The sequence below is a fragment of the Macaca fascicularis genome, chromosome 9 (genome assembly GCF_037993035.2).
Source record: "Macaca fascicularis isolate 582-1 chromosome 9, T2T-MFA8v1.1".
In the NCBI taxonomy this organism is placed as follows: domain Eukaryota; kingdom Metazoa; phylum Chordata; class Mammalia; order Primates; family Cercopithecidae; genus Macaca; species Macaca fascicularis.
The window spans coordinates 57,934,967-57,953,327 of record NC_088383.1 but is presented as its reverse complement, the minus strand read 5'-3'; the positions used below and the strand labels follow the sequence as shown (position 1 = coordinate 57,953,327).

Below are 18,361 nucleotides of genomic sequence, written 5' to 3'. Positions count from 1 at the left end.
GGGGGCTACATTTAAGCAGTTCTCATACTGTGCTTCATCGAAATGTGAAAAACACATGGAAGATTTTAAATAAGTATTAAAAGCCTATTATTTTTGGTACATATTTACTGATCAGATAAATTGCACTGGACTCCATCTAAAATTCAGGCATTCGTTGTGTTTCCTAGAGAGTGGACAGCCTTGAGCGTTCGTTAGTAAACTGCGGAGAGAGGTGTGAATTATTTTATCTTTTCAGATATTTAATGCTCTAGTGTGACAGGCAAGGGGATTGTCTGAGAAGGTACAGTTTGGCATCAGTTTCAGGAGGCCTGAGACAAGGTTCAAAGAGAAAAAATAAAAGAGAAACTCCCTATTTGGGGGAGGGGTGATGCTGTGACTTAAATGCCTGGTTTAGGCGAGAGTCTCTAATATGACACATGGAAGTTAATGAAAAAGAGAAAACTGGGAGCTCAGAAAAACAGGTGGGAAGGGACTAGATATTTAAATTCGTTTTAGTTAATAGAAACTTAGTAAAGTTATAGGTCACTATCAAACATGAAGTCATGCACTTTGGGAGCTCCATCTTTTTTGTTTTGTTTTGTTTTTTGTTTTTTTGAGATGGAGTCTTGCTCTGTTGCCCAGGCTGGAGTGCAGTGGCGAGATCTCGGCTCAATGCCTCCCCAGTTCAAGTGATTCTCCTGCCTCAGTTTCCTGAGTATCCAGCTGCATCTCTTAACTGCTGGCACCCTAACCTAACAGTGGTGTTTATTTGAAACAGTAGAATGTGTTTCGACCACTTGGATTTTGTTCTCTAATGTTATATTCCACTACAGGAAACCTGAGCTGCTGGGCGAGTAGTCAGTCTCACATTCCGGGTCAGAGAACACAAGAGGAGCCTGAACTCTCTTAGTGCACACGTGAGGATTCTTTCAAAGATGAAGAAAAGCAGCAGCCAAGGATCTGCGTAAAGGGCTTCCAGGGCCCCATCTATGACATTTCCAGAAATTTAAAAAACAAAACAGATTGCAGTTACTAGGAGAATCTATGAAAGACCAAAGTCCATAATTATATTCAAAGGGACAAATAACATAAAGCGAGGTAGAAAGATTCATCCATACCAATACAAGTCAACTGATCTTTTCCCAGTTATAGAAAATGCACTACTTACAGTGGTTAGATCAATGATACCCCACCACATCTCAGAGGGACACTGCGGGGAAATGAACTGTCATTTTGCTCTTTGAAAGAAACCCAGCATCAGGGCCACCCACTAAAGGGGACGGTCAAGTCTGAATCGTGGGAAAGACTTCAGGGAAATTAACTTCCCAGGCCACCTGAAAGACGGGGGCAATGATACTGCTTTCTCCTCCTGAGTGAGGATGTGGCCTAATTCTTTCTGAATTTGGCTGAAAACCCAGGAAAGTTGAACATTTGTAGATGCACCCTCAAAGCAAAGCATGCGAATTGTTGGAGTGGGTTCCTCCAGGATGGTGATACTGAGTGTGCGTTTGTGAAAGCTCATGGCTTAGGCTGGGCAAGGCCTTTCCCTGTATAGACAGAGTCATAGCAGCTGCCTGTCCCTGCCCCACCCAGGAGGCTCTGGGGCCAGGAAAGGCTAACGCAGCTACGCTGCATCTGTGCCTGCCTTGTGTGAGCAACTCACTCCCAATAAAATGTTATTTGTATGGCTGAGTTGGAAACTCACTCCAACCTTGACATGTGTGTGTGGTTTCAGTCCCTCCTTTCTAACAGATAAACCATACCAAAGGCTGTTCACTGCAATGTGGTACAGCACGAGTCTGAACCTGACCTATGCCTGGTCACGTGACATATGCCATGAAAAGTCAGTCAGTCACAAAGACATCAGGAAATCTTAAGCTCTATAATGTTAAACAGATTAAATTTATGTGAGTGCTTTCAATGGCTCTAAGACCTCTAGGAGCTTTGTTTAAGGAAAATGGGATGAATAAACGCTTCTGTTTGTCACATAACACATGACAAAACAAATATCGGGAAGGGAGAATCATTAAAAAACAAAACTGATCAGATTACAGACAATTGCCTGAGTGCTGGTGATCACTATAAACCCCTCTTCCCCCCAAGGAACTCCCTCCCAATTTAATTGTCCAATTTGATGCCAAATATTGCTCAAAAGAACTCCATCACTCAAAGAGTGTTGAAGCAGATATTTTAAAAAGCAAAACAACCCAATAATCGCCCTCATTATGATCTGTGTCTCTCAGCGGGTTTGTCACCTATAATTCCTAGATGGTTATTTTCTTTTCCTCCTCTTGGGAGGGAGAGGAGGAAGGAATGGCTGTCCTTAATTGTTGCTTTGTTTGATTTATTAAATTTAGAGTCATTATCTAAAATGGGGGTAATCTCATTAGAACTTAGACCCCGCTATTATTTCTTGGGATGGGGTTAATTTCATATTTGCAGAGTCATAAAGTAAAGAGTCCAAAATCCAATTACAAAGGTTTAATTTCATAGCAACTAAAGAGAAACATTTCTATCATAAAGGAAAATAAATACTTCGCTACTTCGGGAAATGATTTGTCAGGAATGGGGAGTCTAGGAGGAGGGTCTCCATTACTGTCATTCAACTTTGCATGATAATGCATCACATAGGGTTTCCAGTCTGCAGAAGGGAGTAAATTTAATCAGTTGAAGTCAAAGTAATCAGGCTGGGGTTGACACATTTCAAGAAAGGTCAGCGTTAAGCACATTTTCTCATCCTAACTCAGTTACCATGTCATCGTCTCTGAGTTAGTATTCCTCCAGCTTGAATCTATAAAATGGATGTCTGCTGCAAAGTGCTAACTATGTTAGGACTAACAGGATTTATTTCACATTCTATTATTTGTTATTCCTCATAATTTTCCATGTGTCATGCTGGAAGACCGGTGAGGTAATGCAATTAAGCTCAGAGTTGAACAGCTAAATGTATATTAGCAAATCAATCTGAATTTGTGCATAACCCAATCACAGTCCCACCGGCCAAGGAGAGGAAATTCATTTGCTTACATTATTCTTTAACTCAGTTATCATTTGCCAGAATTAGGTGGTGAAGTCACATGTGCTTCAGTGTTGGTATGGAAGCGCCACTGGTATTTGAAGTAACTGCCCGAAGTTGCTTCTCCAGAGTGGCTGGCACACAGGCCACAGGGAAGGGATGCAGAGTGATGGCATGCTGTGAATGCACGTTGGAGATGGGAAACCTTTACAAGAAGGGGCACCCTCTCATCCTACTCAGACACACTTTGTAGAAACAGTCCCTATGGGCAGAGTTGGCTCTTACCTTCTAAAGAGAGAGATCCAGTGAGAAACAATTCACTTAACATCTTCGTTTCAAAGTTTCAGGGGATTCCCATGATGATTTAGAAACAAATGCAGATCTCACATCTGATTCCAGCAAGCCTTCACCACTTGCTCATGTAACTCAGTGGTGGGCGAGTCTGGAAGAGGCACCAGTCCTCCCAACTGCCCCCTAGAGCAGCAGTGTAACAGCCCTAGCCCTTGGAAAACAATGCCAGCTCCTGAGGCCTCCAACTGCCCAGCAGTGACTTGGCACCCAGGGAGAAGAAAGCACATTGAGTGCAGGCTGTGATTTCGTTAAATAAGCTCACCAGTGTTCTTCCCTTATGTGCTCTCTTGAAAACTGATTCTGAAATGATATTGAATCTGTAAAACACCATAACGACTTTACATTACTAATTCTAGAAATTTAGTCCTATTGCCCAAGGACTGACACTCTAATACGATGACTCTGGGCTGCAGAGTAAACAAAAGGAACTTTCTATGAGCAAAGCAGATCACTCTTTTCTACATTGGACAGAAAAATACTTTTACCTTCCAAGCAAAGTAAAAGCAAAACTTTCCTCTCTGTGGATCTGTTTGGCTTTTGATACAGCACTGTCAGAAACAATTATTCACCCAACAGGAAACCACAATATGACTGGTTAAGACATGCCTTCCCTGTTCCTATCCTATCAGAACATTCCAGTCAAGCTGAACGTGGACATATGAAGGAAAATGTACCGAACAGCACAGTGAAGTGGAATGATCTATCAGTTTTCAGTTGCTTGCCTTAGATTCAAACTCAACTTCACCATTTAGCAGTTGTGCAATATTAACTTAGTCAATGAAGCTCTCTGAATGTCTCTCTGCCTTTAACATTAAGAGATTGGACCACATGAATCTGAGGTAATTCCTAGCCCCCGTATTTTCTTTATTTTTGATATATCTCTCCCTTACCCTACTCTCTGCTTCACCCATCCCTCTCAATCTCCTTACCTCAAGTAATCATGGGATTCAAGTGTCTTTCAAAAGGTATTTAACTTTCCTTTTTTTGTTTCGTACAAATCACTTTCACTGATTCTATGGCCCTGCAATTAAATCACTGTCTGGGCTCTTGTCATCTGTGAAGCATGATGATTATGGTCATGATACCAGTTTTGGATGGACCACGCAATGCTTTGGCCACACCAATCACTGCTGGCTTAGGCCACATAATAACTGGAACAACTCACATCAATGTCTAACATCGAATGTGCAGAAAAATTAAGTATGATGAACCAAACACCATTCTTTAAATGTTAGAAAGGTTTTGCATAGAGATAGGCTTAAGTAAGTTAGATTGATGATTGACCTAATTTTGGAAATCAGAGCAACTTCACTTTTTAAAAAATTCACCAACAATCACATATGTCATGTTAATGAAACATGGGCATGTTGGCCAGGCACAGTGGCCCACATCTACGATCCTAACACTTTGGGAGGCTGAAGTGAGAGAACTGCTTGAGGTCAGAAGTTGAAGACCAGACTAGATAACATAACAAGACCCCCTCTGTACAAAGAATACAAAAATTAGCTAAGTGTGATGGCACATGCCTTTAGTTCTAGTTAGCTGGGAGGCTGAGGTGGGAGGATCACTCAAGCAATCCTTTTAAAAGTCATAAACTCAAAGACAAAAGCAATGTAAAAAAAGGAACAGCAACAAAACTGTGAAAGTTGTAAGGCAGAACAGATGGCAAGAATGATATTTGTTATATGTATTTAACTATTTTAAGATAACTCGATGAATGTTAACAATATTACAAAAACATACACTTACATCTCTGTTGCCCAAACATGATAACCCTGCCTCAATTGTCCCTTTGTGTCCACTGTTTCCACACCTCTGACTGCCTTTTGCTTCTTTTTCACAGCTCACAGGTTCTCTCCCCAGTAAGCCTTCCTCAACCAGGTAAGGCAGCATTGGGCTCTCCTACTTCTGTGTTCCCGTAGCAACCTGCGCTCAGTGTCTAACCAATGCATTCATTACACTGCAATGTAACTATTGCTTACTTATTAGCACCAGGCTATGAGCTCCCAGAGGGCAAGGGTTGTATCATAATTGACTGTAAGTCCCAGGTACTCTTCATCAGCCCTGGTAATGGGTTAGATGCTCAATAAATGCTGATCGAATCAACAAGGCAGCTACTTGGCCATTGCTGATTTGAGCTGCAATTCCATAGTTTACAGTGTTGTGGGAAGTAGCTGCCTAGCCAGGAAAAACATTTCCTAGCATCCCTTGCATCCACATGAGTCCTGCCCAAAGTTCTTCCTAAAGAAAATCGGACAGAAAATAACACGTGCCAGTTCTAGGCCTGAATAAAAATGCCTTGTGCATTTCCCCATGGTCTCTCTTCCCTTGTCTGCTGCCCAAGTTAGATGCCCAGGTGATGGTAGTTCCTGAATGACAGTCACCAATCATTTGACTGGACTGTATGTTGGAAAGAAATTTCAAATGTACCAGGCTACTGAGGATGTGGAATTTATTTGTTACAGCACCTGACACTAATACAGGGTACTGCCTACTACATACAGTGGCAAACTGAATTACATGAATAAAAATGCCTAAGCAAATGTGGATCACTTGGTCCATATCCATAGGAAAACCAATCTCAAAGGAGGACTTGAAATCACCTTCAGGAGATCCAGTTTCAGCTGCAGCTCCCCCTGAGTGGATGAGCACAGAGCACCCACAATGATGCTCATGTACTCCTCGGCATTGATGGCTGAGAGCTGCTCCAAGATGCTGAGCGAGGCCTCCCGGTAGCACTCCTCGTCCAGGAAGATCTTGATGAAGGGCACCATGCCGTGGTCCTTCAGGACAACTAAGGACCAGACAGACAGAATGGGGCTAGCGCCAGGGAGAACCTTGCCACTTCAGTTTCAATCAAAAGAAAAAGCTTTTTCCTATAATTTTCAAAGTTCATTTTGCTATTTTTTTATGATTCTCTTTTGCTCACTGGTAAATTTTTTGGTAATCCATACCCACCGTTGAAGTGAGAAGCAGAAAAAAGAAACTGTAGAACTGTGGATTTGACGAAAACAAACAAACAAACAAAAAACAAAAAAACTGCTTTCTTCTCCAGTGAGAACCTTATTAAAAAAAAAAAAAATGACTAACATCTCCCCATAGGAGATACATTCAAGAAAGGAGAAATAAGTTTAAGAGGTCTATTGTATGACGTGGTGACTAAAGTTAATAAGAGTGTCATGAATTTTGGGGTAAAAAAAGAAAAAAAAAGAAATCTAAGTAATAAAAGCTTTAACTAGATCTACCTCTCCCTTGATTTCCTCATAATTTCCTCCCCAGGGCCAATGACAATTTCTGTCTTCTCTCTGCCAAAATTCATATAGAAAGCAAACCACAATTTAAGCTAAGAACATATTTAATTTCTAGAGAGTTCCTTGGGGAGAAAATTAAAGAAATCTGACTGGCGGTACATTTTTGTTTAAAAATAATTCCAAGCATTTTTTCCCCAGGATTGATATTGGAGTAATTCATGTGGGAAGAAAAAAAAAAAAAAAAACTAGGAGGCAACTGGATCCTTCAAAATGGTTTGATGGGGATTTGAGCAGACAAGATTTTTCCAGTTACAGGCTAGGTACCTCTGACATGGAAATCACCTTGAAAGCCTGTTTAAAAGTAGATTCCTGGCCAGGCGCGGTGGCTCACGCCTGTAATCCTAGCACACTGGGAGGCCGAGGTGGGCAGATTGCCTGAGCTCAGGAGCTCGAGACCAGCCTGGGCAACATGGTAAAGCCCCGTCCCTACTAAAATACAAAATAATAATAATAATAATAAATTTGCCAGGCATGGCGGCATGCGCCTGTAGTCCCAGCTACTCAGGAGGCTAAGGCAGGAGAATTGCTTGAACCCGGAGGGTGGAGGGTACAGTGAGCTAAGATCATGCCATTGCACTCCAGCTTGGTGACAAAGCGAGACTTCATCTCAAAAAAAAAATGTAGATTCCTGAACTCCACCTTGACTGACTATTAATTAAAGGTCTGGGTGTGAGCCTAGGAATACACATTTAGCCAGCACCTCTGGAGAACCTTTTACAGGCTAAATGTTAAAGACTCTCTCTCTGCCATAGTGAAATAATTTTTTACATTAGGTATAGTTACTCTACGAAGACCTCAGATAAAGATGCCTAAATCACCAAACCCACTGATATGATGTTGGATGTTGGTGTGTCTATGTCTACATATATATATATGCTCATATTATTTTTAAAACCCAGAAGCCAAATAATCTTAGAACACTAAAAGAAAATTTGAATGGATTAAATTGCTAAGGCCATCATGTCTGAGAGCACAACAAATTGCATTCCTTTAAAATGGCTAGCTTTCTTTGCCCGTATTTTACTCTTTGGATCTAAAAAAATTAAAAATCATCTATAGTCAGTGCAGCAGGACACTAATAAATTTCACTTGAAAAGAGGAGAGGGGGCTCTGTGGTCTCATAAATTTAGAAAATGCTAGATTGAGCATAGTCTTTTTGTCACCAACTTTATTTAGCAATCTTAGAGGTAAAAAGTGTCAACAGAGGTACAGTATCTATGAACTTATTGATGATCACTGAACATCGGCCAGGAGAGGGACATTAGCCACAGCTAACGCTGTGTATTGGTTATTCCTTGAGTACAGCCTGTGAACACTGCCATAAATAACCAGGAAAGAGTTCATGTTTTACCAAGCAGTGATGAGGCAAACTTGGCACCATCCTTACCTGCATTCCTCACCGAGCCTTTCAGAAGTGTGACTACAGTCTTCAGCATCACACATGTGAGTTCTCTTTCTGGATCCTGAACACCAGGAGTGGACAGTTTGTTTCCTGCCATATTGAAGAAGCAAAAGCAACAGAAAAATAAGTACATGTGGTATGACCCCAAATCTCTGACTCCAGGTTTCTACCCTCTTAAGGAGATGTGAATATAATGCCTTCATCATAAGGGAATGTGTATCCCAATTGGTAAGATAGAAGGCTATTACCCCCTACAGCAGAGTTCTCCATCTTGAGCACATCAGCATTCCCTGCAGAGCTTATTTTGTTAAAACCCAGAGCCCCATGCTGGGTCCCATCCCGAGAATTTCTGATGTAGTAGTTCTTGGATGGGGTTCTATAATTTGCATTTCTGAGAAGTTCCCAAGCAATGCTGATGGGGCTGGTTCAGGGACTGCTCTTTGAGAAGCATTGCCCCAGATGATACACAGAGCCCTGCCTTCTTGATTTTCCTTTGGCCACTTTTACAGTTTGCCATTCATCCGTGGGAGGGATGACTGCCCACTCATTCCTGAGCCATGGGGAAGCTCAGGAGAAACTGGAGTAAAGAGGTGATCCCAGTAGACCCATGAGGGCAAAAACAGATCTCTTTATTCACCTTGAATCTCCGTGCCAGAAAAGTGCCTGACACAAATTGGAAGCTCAATACTTATTTGGGGGAATGAATGAATGAATGAATGAATCATTCAATCAAAATCAAAATAGATCAATCAAAATAGATCAAAATAATCAATAAAATCAAAATTGATCAATCAATCAAAATAGAGTTTATAAACCAGGAGACAGAGTATCTAAGAAATAACAAGACACATTTAACAATGGAAAGTACAAAGTAAGACTAATGCATGAGTTCACAAAAAAAGTTCAAATTCTCCTAGGAATGGTCATGGGTCTGGAATTGGATTTAAAAGCAAATTCAATGTTAGGCTGCTGAAAAGAAATACCAGCTAAGATAAGACAGAACCAACAAACAAAGAAACTGTGCAGAGACTTCTCATTTAAACACCAAGGAAAGCAGAGGAAGCAATACATTAACTTCATTCTTGATAGGATTTAAGGACAGAAGTTACTAAGCAATAGAAGCTAGCTCATAAAATATTGTCCAGGGCTTGGCCCAGAGGCCCAGACGCACAAACCATCCCTTGGGCTCATCCTCCACAGTCCTGATCCTATTTGCAAACACTCCCAGGGAGAAGCTGGGTCCATCCTGGCCTCTATAAGATGCCTGAGCTCCTCCCTAGGTGTCTATCTCAGTCTATGGCAGTAGCACTGGAACTGTAGGGACAAGGTGACTGATGTTTCTTGAGCCCCTGTTATGTACCAGGCACAGCAGTGGCTCCTCTTCAGAGATTCCCTCATTAAAATCTCACAGCATTCCAGTGATGTCCATCATTACCCTGTTTTACCAAGGAAGACACAGTCCATAGGGGTTAAGTCACTTTCTCAGGATCACTCAGTTTGTCAGTAGCATGGCCAGGATTCCAGCCCTTAGCTCCTTTCCCTCAGAGAGGCCCAGGAAACAGATAGACTGGTGACCTTGGCTTAAGTCTGAAGCAGAATTACAGAAGCAACCAAAGGCTAGACAGCTCCCTGACCCTTCCAGCCAGTACAGTGGGAGAAAGAGAATTAAAGGAGGGAAGGTAGGCAGAGTAAGCATCCAGATTCTTGTGTCCCAGTGTCCCTCCTCCAGGCTGATTCCCCAGAGAAGCAGGTGTAGAGAGACTGAGGGAAAGACTAGAGGAGCTGGGGAAGGAGTTTCCACACTTCGCTTCCTATTGGAAAGTCAATGGAGATGGGAGTTAAAGACCACCACATAGAGTGACTCCAGCAGGATATATGGTGGGGAGCACAGTGAGGCAGTGCAAGAGCCCAACCCCTGAGCCACTGTGCACCCTCGTGAGACCCTAAAGCCCCAGGGGAGCAGCAGAGGCTATTGGGTTTGAGACTTCAGGGTGCAAGGGCCAAGTAGGGGCAAGGGGACGTTGCCAAGGAGCCACAGGTATACAGCCCAGCAGGGCACCAAGACTCAGAGGGGCGTGCTGGGTCAGTAAGACCCCAGGGAGCTCTCTCCCAGTGGGAGACCACTGAGCCAACAGTGTAAAGTGAACAGAGTGAGCTAGGAAGCCATATAGCAGCAGACCCCAGAAGGGCCCCCAAACCCAAGGCCTCTCCGAGCTCCCATTCCTGAGGAGCTGTCAGACCCCTGCAGTCTCCCTGTCTGTACACCCACACAACATCTAGGGCAAGATATATCTAAAACCTGGGAATTCACAAGGCCTGAGTTAGCCCCAAGTTCACCCATCCCTTTCACTTCTTCATGGGGAAGACTGGGAGGCTGCCTATCTTTTGTGAAGCTGTGTGTCCCAAGCATACCTCCCCACTGACATGGGCATGCTGACTTTCTGTTACATTTGATGGGCAGCCAGGTTGGCCCAAAGACCAGACCTGGCTGACACTGACCCCTGCCCATCCCTCCCGATGCGCCCAGTGGCACCTGACTTCCTCATGATCTTGGCTTGCTTCCGAAGTTGTGCCAGCAGCAGGCCCAGGAGCCCTGAGTCCCGGAAGATGTCGGTGAAGAGCGGGTCCCCACCAGCAATGCTGAGGATGCTCTGCAGGGCCATGAGAGTGCAGGACGGCCCAGGGCTCTCCTTGATCAGATGCTGCACCTTTCGCAGAATCTCATGAGGCACGTAGTGCAGCTCGAACACCAGGGCCTCTAGGAGCTGGAAGAAGTGTGCCTGCACTGGGGCCGGCTTCAGGGGCATAATCTCTACAAACTGCGAGATGGGCTGCAGGGTCCACTCCAGCAGGAAGAAGTTTCGAGCATTCCAGGCCCACATGGTCCTGATGGCCGATAAGACTTGTATGCAGAGGACAGAGTCACTGGCTTTGTGGAAAACATTCTGTAGGACCTGGAAGGCCTGAAGATTCTTAACAGTCACCCCTGAGGAGGAAAACAAGAAAGATCTTGCAAGTCATTTCTCCTGCCTGTGTCTACAAATAGATATTTTCATTACTAAGAGAACATGCCATTTGAAGTGTCTGTGTTCTAACTCCTATGGGCACATGTCCACCAGAAGTCCAGAAAAGTCAGCCACCTGGGGTGTGAAGAAGGCTGGTGCGGCATGGTCCAAGATGCACTCAAAGTGTGGCCACTCTGAACTGATGTGTGCCGTAAAGGTCAAGTACACATTAGATTTCAAAAAGATAATACAAAGGAAACGATGCAAAACATCTTGTTTACAATTATTTGTATTGACCATATATTGAGATGGTAATATTTGGGATATATTGAGTTAAATAAAATATATTATCAAAAATAATTTAACTTGTTTCTTCTTATTTATAGTTAAAAATTACATTAAAATGATATAATGTGCCTTGCATTGTATTTCCATTGGACAGCATTGGGCTAGGAGGATTGGTTTCAGTGATTAAAATCAAAAGATGTTGGAGATTACTAGCAAAGTCAGTTTTGTTTCTAGACAAGCTGATAAATAACTACACTTTCCTGACCCCCCCCTCCACCTTTTCCTCCAGCTTGAAGGTTAAACCTCATTCTCTCTCCCCCAGAAGACACTTTGTCAGAAAGCTCCCTGCCTCCAGCCTTCTCTGCCTCAGATACTAGAGATGTTTGTGAAACTCCTCTCTGATTCAGGCACTCCCCTAAACCATGTCTGCGCCCCTATGTGTTACTGCATCCCGTCCAATGGCATCCAATGGCCCTTCTTAACCTGAACCTTACAGCACTGCAGCGTCCCTGCCTATATTCTGCAGAAGCTCTCACTGCCCAGACTCACCCAGCCATCCAGGCCACCATTTATTCCCCAGACTGTCATTTCTGCCTTTAAACTTTCTCCCTTCATTTCAACCTAGACAACCCACACTTAGCCTTGAAAACTCCCTCTGGCAGGCCCTCTGTTCGAGGTTTCCTGTCTGAGCTGGGTCATGGCTGTGCCTGATGCATTTCTTAGCCGATTCTCCAGCAGACTAGGGTTCAGGGACATATGACAGTCTCTATAGAGGACTTTAAAGGAGCAGACAACTGGCTTGTTCACACTGGCACCCAGCGTGGGGCAGAGTGCCTGCCACACAGAAACTATCCGTGCCTGCTAAATGAGTTCATCAATCAATCAATGTCTCAGAGTACTGAGAAGTCACTGACTCTGAGCCCGGATGGCTGCTTTAGGGCCATCAGTCCCCATTATATAAGCAAATGTTGCAGAGGAAATCACACCAGGGGTGAGGGAGAGAACTAGAGGCTGCCTCCGTTATTTGAGAGAGTCTTTGCCTTTATTAAGCAATATTTCCACTAAGTCTCACGGAAGACATTCATTATCTCCCCAAAGGTTGTGACAGAATCAGAGCTTACTGCACCATTGAAAGGTATGCAAAGAATCAGGAGAAGACCCTCTGTAGCCTTCTCAGGGCTCAGCACTGACTCTTCCGGTCACCCATACACAAGAAGGACCCACCAGATGCCTCGTGATGAAACTTGAAGCCTTCAAGCTGAGGGTAGGTGACGCTGTCAAACACCTTCAGCTCTGACCTGCCGCAGGTCGTCAGCCACACCACCAGCCCAAGGAGCTCCTCCAGCTGCGGGTCCACTTCGCTCTGGGTCAGCCCATCATACCTGGGGGACAGACGAGGCCAGCTCCCTGTACTTCCTGGATGGAGCAGCCACATGCATGCATGGTGCTCTCGAGGAGACAGAGGCAATGGGGATCTACAAGCTGGGGAAGACCCCACAGGTCTGCACCTGAGGTAATTCAGAGGCAAGGGAGCGCCCTGGATAAACACCACTCTGTAGATGTCAGTCTTAGATCCAAAGAAGTGCATTTGGAACCTGTGAAAAGCTATGCCATCTGCTCACAGGAAGGTCACTTCCCATGACTGAACCCCCAAAAGACATGTGCTTAGGGCATCAGCAGATCAGGGCACCTCCCAAATGAGAGATGTAATACAATAGTTCAACATTGCAACAAAACGGTGTGGGAAATAGTCGGACTTCCTTGTGCTTATTTAAAGGTTGAGTGTGGCTTTCGTATTTTAATTATGGGCGGGTAGGCTGTCCTGCTCCTCTTATGGAGAAGGGCATCTCAAGTCTTATTCCAGCCCTGCCATTTCCAGAGGAAAAGTGTTTGCAGTGTGACTTCAGTTAAGGCAGAAAGGAAAGCCAATGAGCCCACATGAGACCTTCTTGGCACTCCCTGGAACAGGTTCCTGTCCCCTCTCCTGCCTTCCACAAGAAGTCTAGGGAAAACTCAACACCCAATGAATCAAAAATTTGTTCAGGAAATGCTATGACACAGACCTCCGTGGGGATCATAGTCAGCTGGTCACAGCCCAGACCAATGCAAAACGTGAGGTGCCCAGAGGGGCATTTACGCTTAGTGTTCCTTTAGAGGAAGGCGCTAGGGTATTGCCATTTAATCACGTCCTTCTGGACACTCGGTGGACCAAGGGACTTTGGCCCCCTTATCCAAGTCACCGCATGTAGGCTTAAAGCCTGGCTCTGTAGCGAAGTGTGTGAAGTGCGGTAGTAGATGTACCCCTCAGAGGAGAAAGGTGTCCCATACTCGCCCAGCAAAGCCCAAGGGAACGTACACGGCCTTGCCATGAAGCAGCTTCCCCAAGATCAGTGGAGGAGCTTGGGCCATCAAGGCATTTCTTTGCATCCCTTGCTCTCTCTAATCCCTGGACCCCACTCGAAGATGATACAGGAAGGCAGAAAGGAAGGCAAAGAGGAGCCAGCCCAGCCCCTGCTGAACAGTGTCTGAGCTTGGGTTTCCCATCTTTCAAGGAATTGAGAAAGAGGTAGTTCACTTAGGAGTTGATCCCAGAAAACACCAGTAGGAGACAGGCCACGTGAGACAGGGAAGGGAAGGAAACCAGTCCAAGAGCATTAGCAAGCAAGCGCCTCATGGGGCCACTGGAGATAATCCATCTGGGGAGCTCTGGAGGCCACGCAGAGCAAGCCCACCCAAAGGCAGCTGTGCTAGGTATGCACCCGTTGGCTCCTTCAGCCATTGGTGAACAGCTGGTCCTGAGGGTGATTCATTTCCAGACCTTTCCAGTCCTCCAAGCACATAGGCAGGGCAGCTTACAGCAGTGCCAGAAGCCCTCCAACAGACGGGGCTTCTGTTTGGGTTCTGACTGGGGAAAATCAGGCCAACAAGCATGCAGGTGACAGATGCCTACAAGTAAACTTTGTAAAACTACTGATTCTCTAAAGAAGTGGTCCCCATGCGTGTCTGCACAATGAATCACTTTTTCAAATAAGAGGTCTCTCTGGCCATGCTCTGTGGAGCTCTATCTATTTTTCTCCAAAGCACCCCAGTGATTCCGAAGACTGAGGCTTTGGTGGTCCTGTGCTCTCCCCGTACCAAACACAGCCACTTACCGAAGTAACACTTTGAGCAGCAGAGGATAGCCCTCTGAATTCTCAAACTCCAGGAACAGAGCCGAGGAGACGGGGTAGGAGTCCTTCACAAATCCCAGGATCAGGCTTACAGCCTCGCTCACCTCAGGGGCGGGGAGAGTGTCCGTGAGCCTGAAGAGGTTCTGGAGGGACAGCCTGACACAGTCTGTCGCTGGAGGAGGGAAGCACAGGAGAGACCTGCTGAGCTTGGAAGCAAGAGCTTTCCTGCCATGGTCGACCTACCTCCCCTACTCCAAACAATATGTCAAGACATGAATGGGAATTAATCCAAAACATGTTCTGCTGGCTCTTGGATCAAGAAGACTGCCCCAGAGAAAGTGCTACCCTGACAGCCACACTCTGCAAGCCGAGCAGGTGGCACAGGAGAGGAAGGCAGTCCCTCAGCCCTCTGTCCCTAATTCTCAGCAAGAGGGAGAGTCCAGGTCCATTAGGTAGTGAGATGTAAAATGCAAGACCTGAGCTCATCTCAGATCTTAACAAGGTAGTGCTGGAGCTGAGCAGAAATCAGCTTGATGAAAAGTGCAGGGGAGGATGTATGAACGTGTGAGGAGGCAGCGGGTGAAAAGATGGGGTGCTTTGGATACTGAAGAAGCCGGAAGATTGGAACACTGAAGTGTGGCCCACAGAGAGGAAGGAGGGTGTGGCCCATTCCTAGGAGGCAGGCCATGGGGCTTACTGGCTACCCCACCAGAGTGGTGTGGAGCCAGGGGAAGATTTGAGTCTGAAAAGAGAGGTCGTCAGATTTGCATTTGGATGGGTCACTGTTTTTAGAAATCTCTCATTGAGAGAAGCCTCCTCTGAGTGCTGGGGAAGCCAATCCAGTGGATCAGAAAAAGTACCTATGAGAACTCGAGATAATGCAAGCTCAGCTTCTCAGCTGCGAGGACTCAGAAGAGCCGCAAAGAATCACAACAACCCAGTAAGATCAGCAGTATTATTATCCCCATTTTACAGATGAGAGAACTGAGGCACCCCAGTGGTTAAGTGCCTGAGATCACTCAGCTATGAGGACAGAGCTGGAGTCCAGTCCTGGCTGTCTGGCTCCAGAGTCTTTGGCCTTAACCCCTACACATAGTTCCCAGGGTAAAAATGAGGGTGCTGGAATCAGGCATTTTTAAGTTTGAAAGTGCATTCTCTTCCTCACCTGCTGAATAGCCCTGAAAAATTCTTCTACTGCTCTTAATGTCTATTTTCCCCATTCCAAAACGGCATTAATAGCCATCTCAAAGAAACAAGCAAGATAGTGTACAAACAGGCCCAGCACAGTGTCTGATGGGTAGTATGTGCACAGTGAGATCCTCTTTCCCTCCTCCCTCCAATGGAGCAGCAAAATGAACAAGAAAAGCACTTTCATGAAGGGAGCCAAGCCATGTAGAATTATCTACTGGACATGGCTGCTCATTCTTCTCTTCTTTGGTCCCAAAATTCTATACAGAGGCTGCAAGAGCATCCCAGGTCTCATTGTAGAAAGTGGGCCCTCAGCCTTTGCTCTGAGTTCAAGGGAAGCTCTTGCGTGGTCCACAGCCCACACCTAGTCTCCCGGGCCATACCCTGCAGGTACTGGATGATGCTGAGGTTCTGGGCCTTGGAGATTGCCCTTAGCACGCAGAAGGTGGGTTCCTTCCAGAAGCAGCAGCTGTGCTCCCGAAGGCAGGTCGTGGCAATCAGCAGAGACTGCAGCTCACTTCCTGAGAGGAGTCCCTCCAGGCCCTGAGAGTCACTGCAAATATTGAGCAACATCTGAAAAACAAGAAGATAAACAGCCAATGAGACCTGGTTAGGAAGTCTCCTTCCTGGGATGGATTTGTTCCCTACTTCTCTGGAGCACTGATGGGCATGTGTCAGTGGGAAGGACAGGATTGAATGGGGTCACCCTCTACCCCAGACCAGCAGGGTCAACAGAGCCCCTACGAAAGGGTGGCAGGACCTGGGGCTCAAATCTGACGGCATCAACCCTCTACAAATAATTGTTATCCCTTCCAAATCAGAATAATAAAGAAGTAATTGACTTTGTGTGTTTTTAATGGGGATACCAAAAAGTGTCACCCACAATTAAGGTATAGAATTAACAGGACCCTGTGCTATTTAAAAAGGGAAGTGTTTCAGAATTATTTGTTGACACTCAGACTCTACTTCTGCATGAAACCACGAGGGTGAGCATACAGCCTCCTAACTGGGTTCCTTGTTCCTGCCAATCCCTTTTCCTAATGGCTAACAGAGGGACTTGCAAAACCTCCCTCTCCACTTGGGATAAAATCCCAGCACCATAGCAGGGCCCATAGCATCCTGCATGGACTAGCACTGCCTTCTCACTCACTTTATCCACTGCAGCTCTCCCCTGGGCTTTTGGTGGTCCAACAGGACCTGCTGCCAGTGTGGCAAATATCACAAGCTCCTTCCATGGGAATGAAGGCATTTGCCCCTTCTAGTCTGATACATAGAGAAGCTGGGCATCATGGACCACAGCTGCAGGTCCCATTTCCCTGCCTCCCTTGCAGGTAGGTGTGGCCATGTGACCAAGGTCTAACCTGTCCCTGGGCTTGCATGGCCATTTCTCTGCTCCTCTCCACTTCCTCCACCCCACCAGGCCAGGCTACCTCCTCGGACCCTGACAACCCTCAGCTCTCTGGTTACATGCCATGCCCTCAGAATAGACTCCACTGATTCTCTCATACAAATCAGGGCCTCTTGCCATCATTGCCCAACACACCCTTGGCTTTACCTACATAGCACTTAAAAACTTGCTGACTGCTGCTCTGCTGCTTGGGCAACAGAGCAAAGCCTCATCTCTACTTTTTTACTTGCTAACTACACACTTATTCCTGGATTGTTTACCCCTTGTTTGGCTTCTTCACCCTTCTGTCACCTTTCAAAGTGAAGCCCTATGCTTGCTGCAGTATCCGTCTGTCTGGCATAGAGCTGCGCACAGTAGGGGCTCCGTATATTTTTGTGAAATGAAGTAACAGAAACCCTTGAGCAATGCAGGTATGGTCTATTCCCTGTGGCACACATTCTGTCCAATACCCAGAAGACCTCAAAGACAGACCCTGCACTACTTCCCTTCAGGGCACCTAAAAGCCACACAGTAAACATTTGTGAAAGTGCCTGGTGCAGCGTCCTGGCCTCCACTTAGAATATGATTGACATAAAAGCAGATGACTCCTACATTTCCACAAATGCAACTCAGAGGGTAACCCACCATTAATGGAACCTGCCAGAACTCATGCACTACCCTCTGGAAATGAGGAATGGACTTGGGAATTCGTCTAATGTGGATGCCAATGTGGACATGTGTGTACCATGGACAGCTGCATTTGGGACTTTACTGAACAGTCACAAGCACCTGCTCTGTGTGAGACATTGCAGACACTGGACACACAGCAATGGGCCCCACAGTCCTCCGTATCCTCCTGGGCCACACGGTCTTCCGTACCCTCCCCTGCAAGCTCAGGGAGCAGGAAGGGTTATCTGGAGAGCTCAGCATGTCAGAAGCTGAGAAAGCAGAAACTGCCCGGAAGTGGGCAGGGGAAAGAAGTGAGAAGTTAGTCAGTCAAACAGAAGAGGAAAGATGGGGAATGAGAGAAGGAAATTGCATTTGATGCTTAGAGGCCTGAGACATCTTCTGAGAGGAGGGAAGAGGCACCAAGAACACGTAAACTCAAGTTTACTCAAGGGTGCCAATCCCAGCCCCATCCAAGACTTCTATGACCCCAGACCCCATGCTCACTCACCATTCCTCAATTTGTATGGGCCCAGGATTACAGCACTACTCACATACTGGGATGGCAGAGAGTACTCCTGGAGGTGACCCGTGTGAG

The 18,361-nt window shown here is 45.7% G+C and overlaps 1 protein-coding gene across 10 annotated transcripts in view; it reads right to left on the bottom strand.

Annotated features, from left to right (window-relative positions):
• The window catches only part of WDFY4 (WDFY family member 4), a 295,895-nt gene that overhangs the window by 238,555 nt on the left and 38,979 nt on the right, over nucleotides 1–18,361 (bottom strand). For 8 of the 10 annotated variants that reach the window (XM_005565163.5, XM_015456044.4, XM_074001615.1 and 5 more), the window contains 6 exons: nucleotides 16,094–16,283; nucleotides 14,505–14,694; nucleotides 12,577–12,734; nucleotides 10,593–11,045; nucleotides 8,045–8,149; nucleotides 5,950–6,140 (listed from right to left, as the gene is read on the bottom strand). In XM_005565163.5, coding sequence (XP_005565220.3) covers nucleotides 5,950–6,140; nucleotides 8,045–8,149; nucleotides 10,593–11,045; nucleotides 12,577–12,734; nucleotides 14,505–14,694; nucleotides 16,094–16,283 — 1,287 coding nt within the window. Of the gene's footprint in view, nucleotides 1–5,781; nucleotides 6,141–8,044; nucleotides 8,150–10,592; nucleotides 11,046–12,576; nucleotides 12,735–14,504; nucleotides 14,695–16,093; nucleotides 16,284–18,361 lie in introns of those variants that run through there. The other 2 variants (XM_074001616.1, XM_074001617.1) reach the window with 1 other exon arrangement.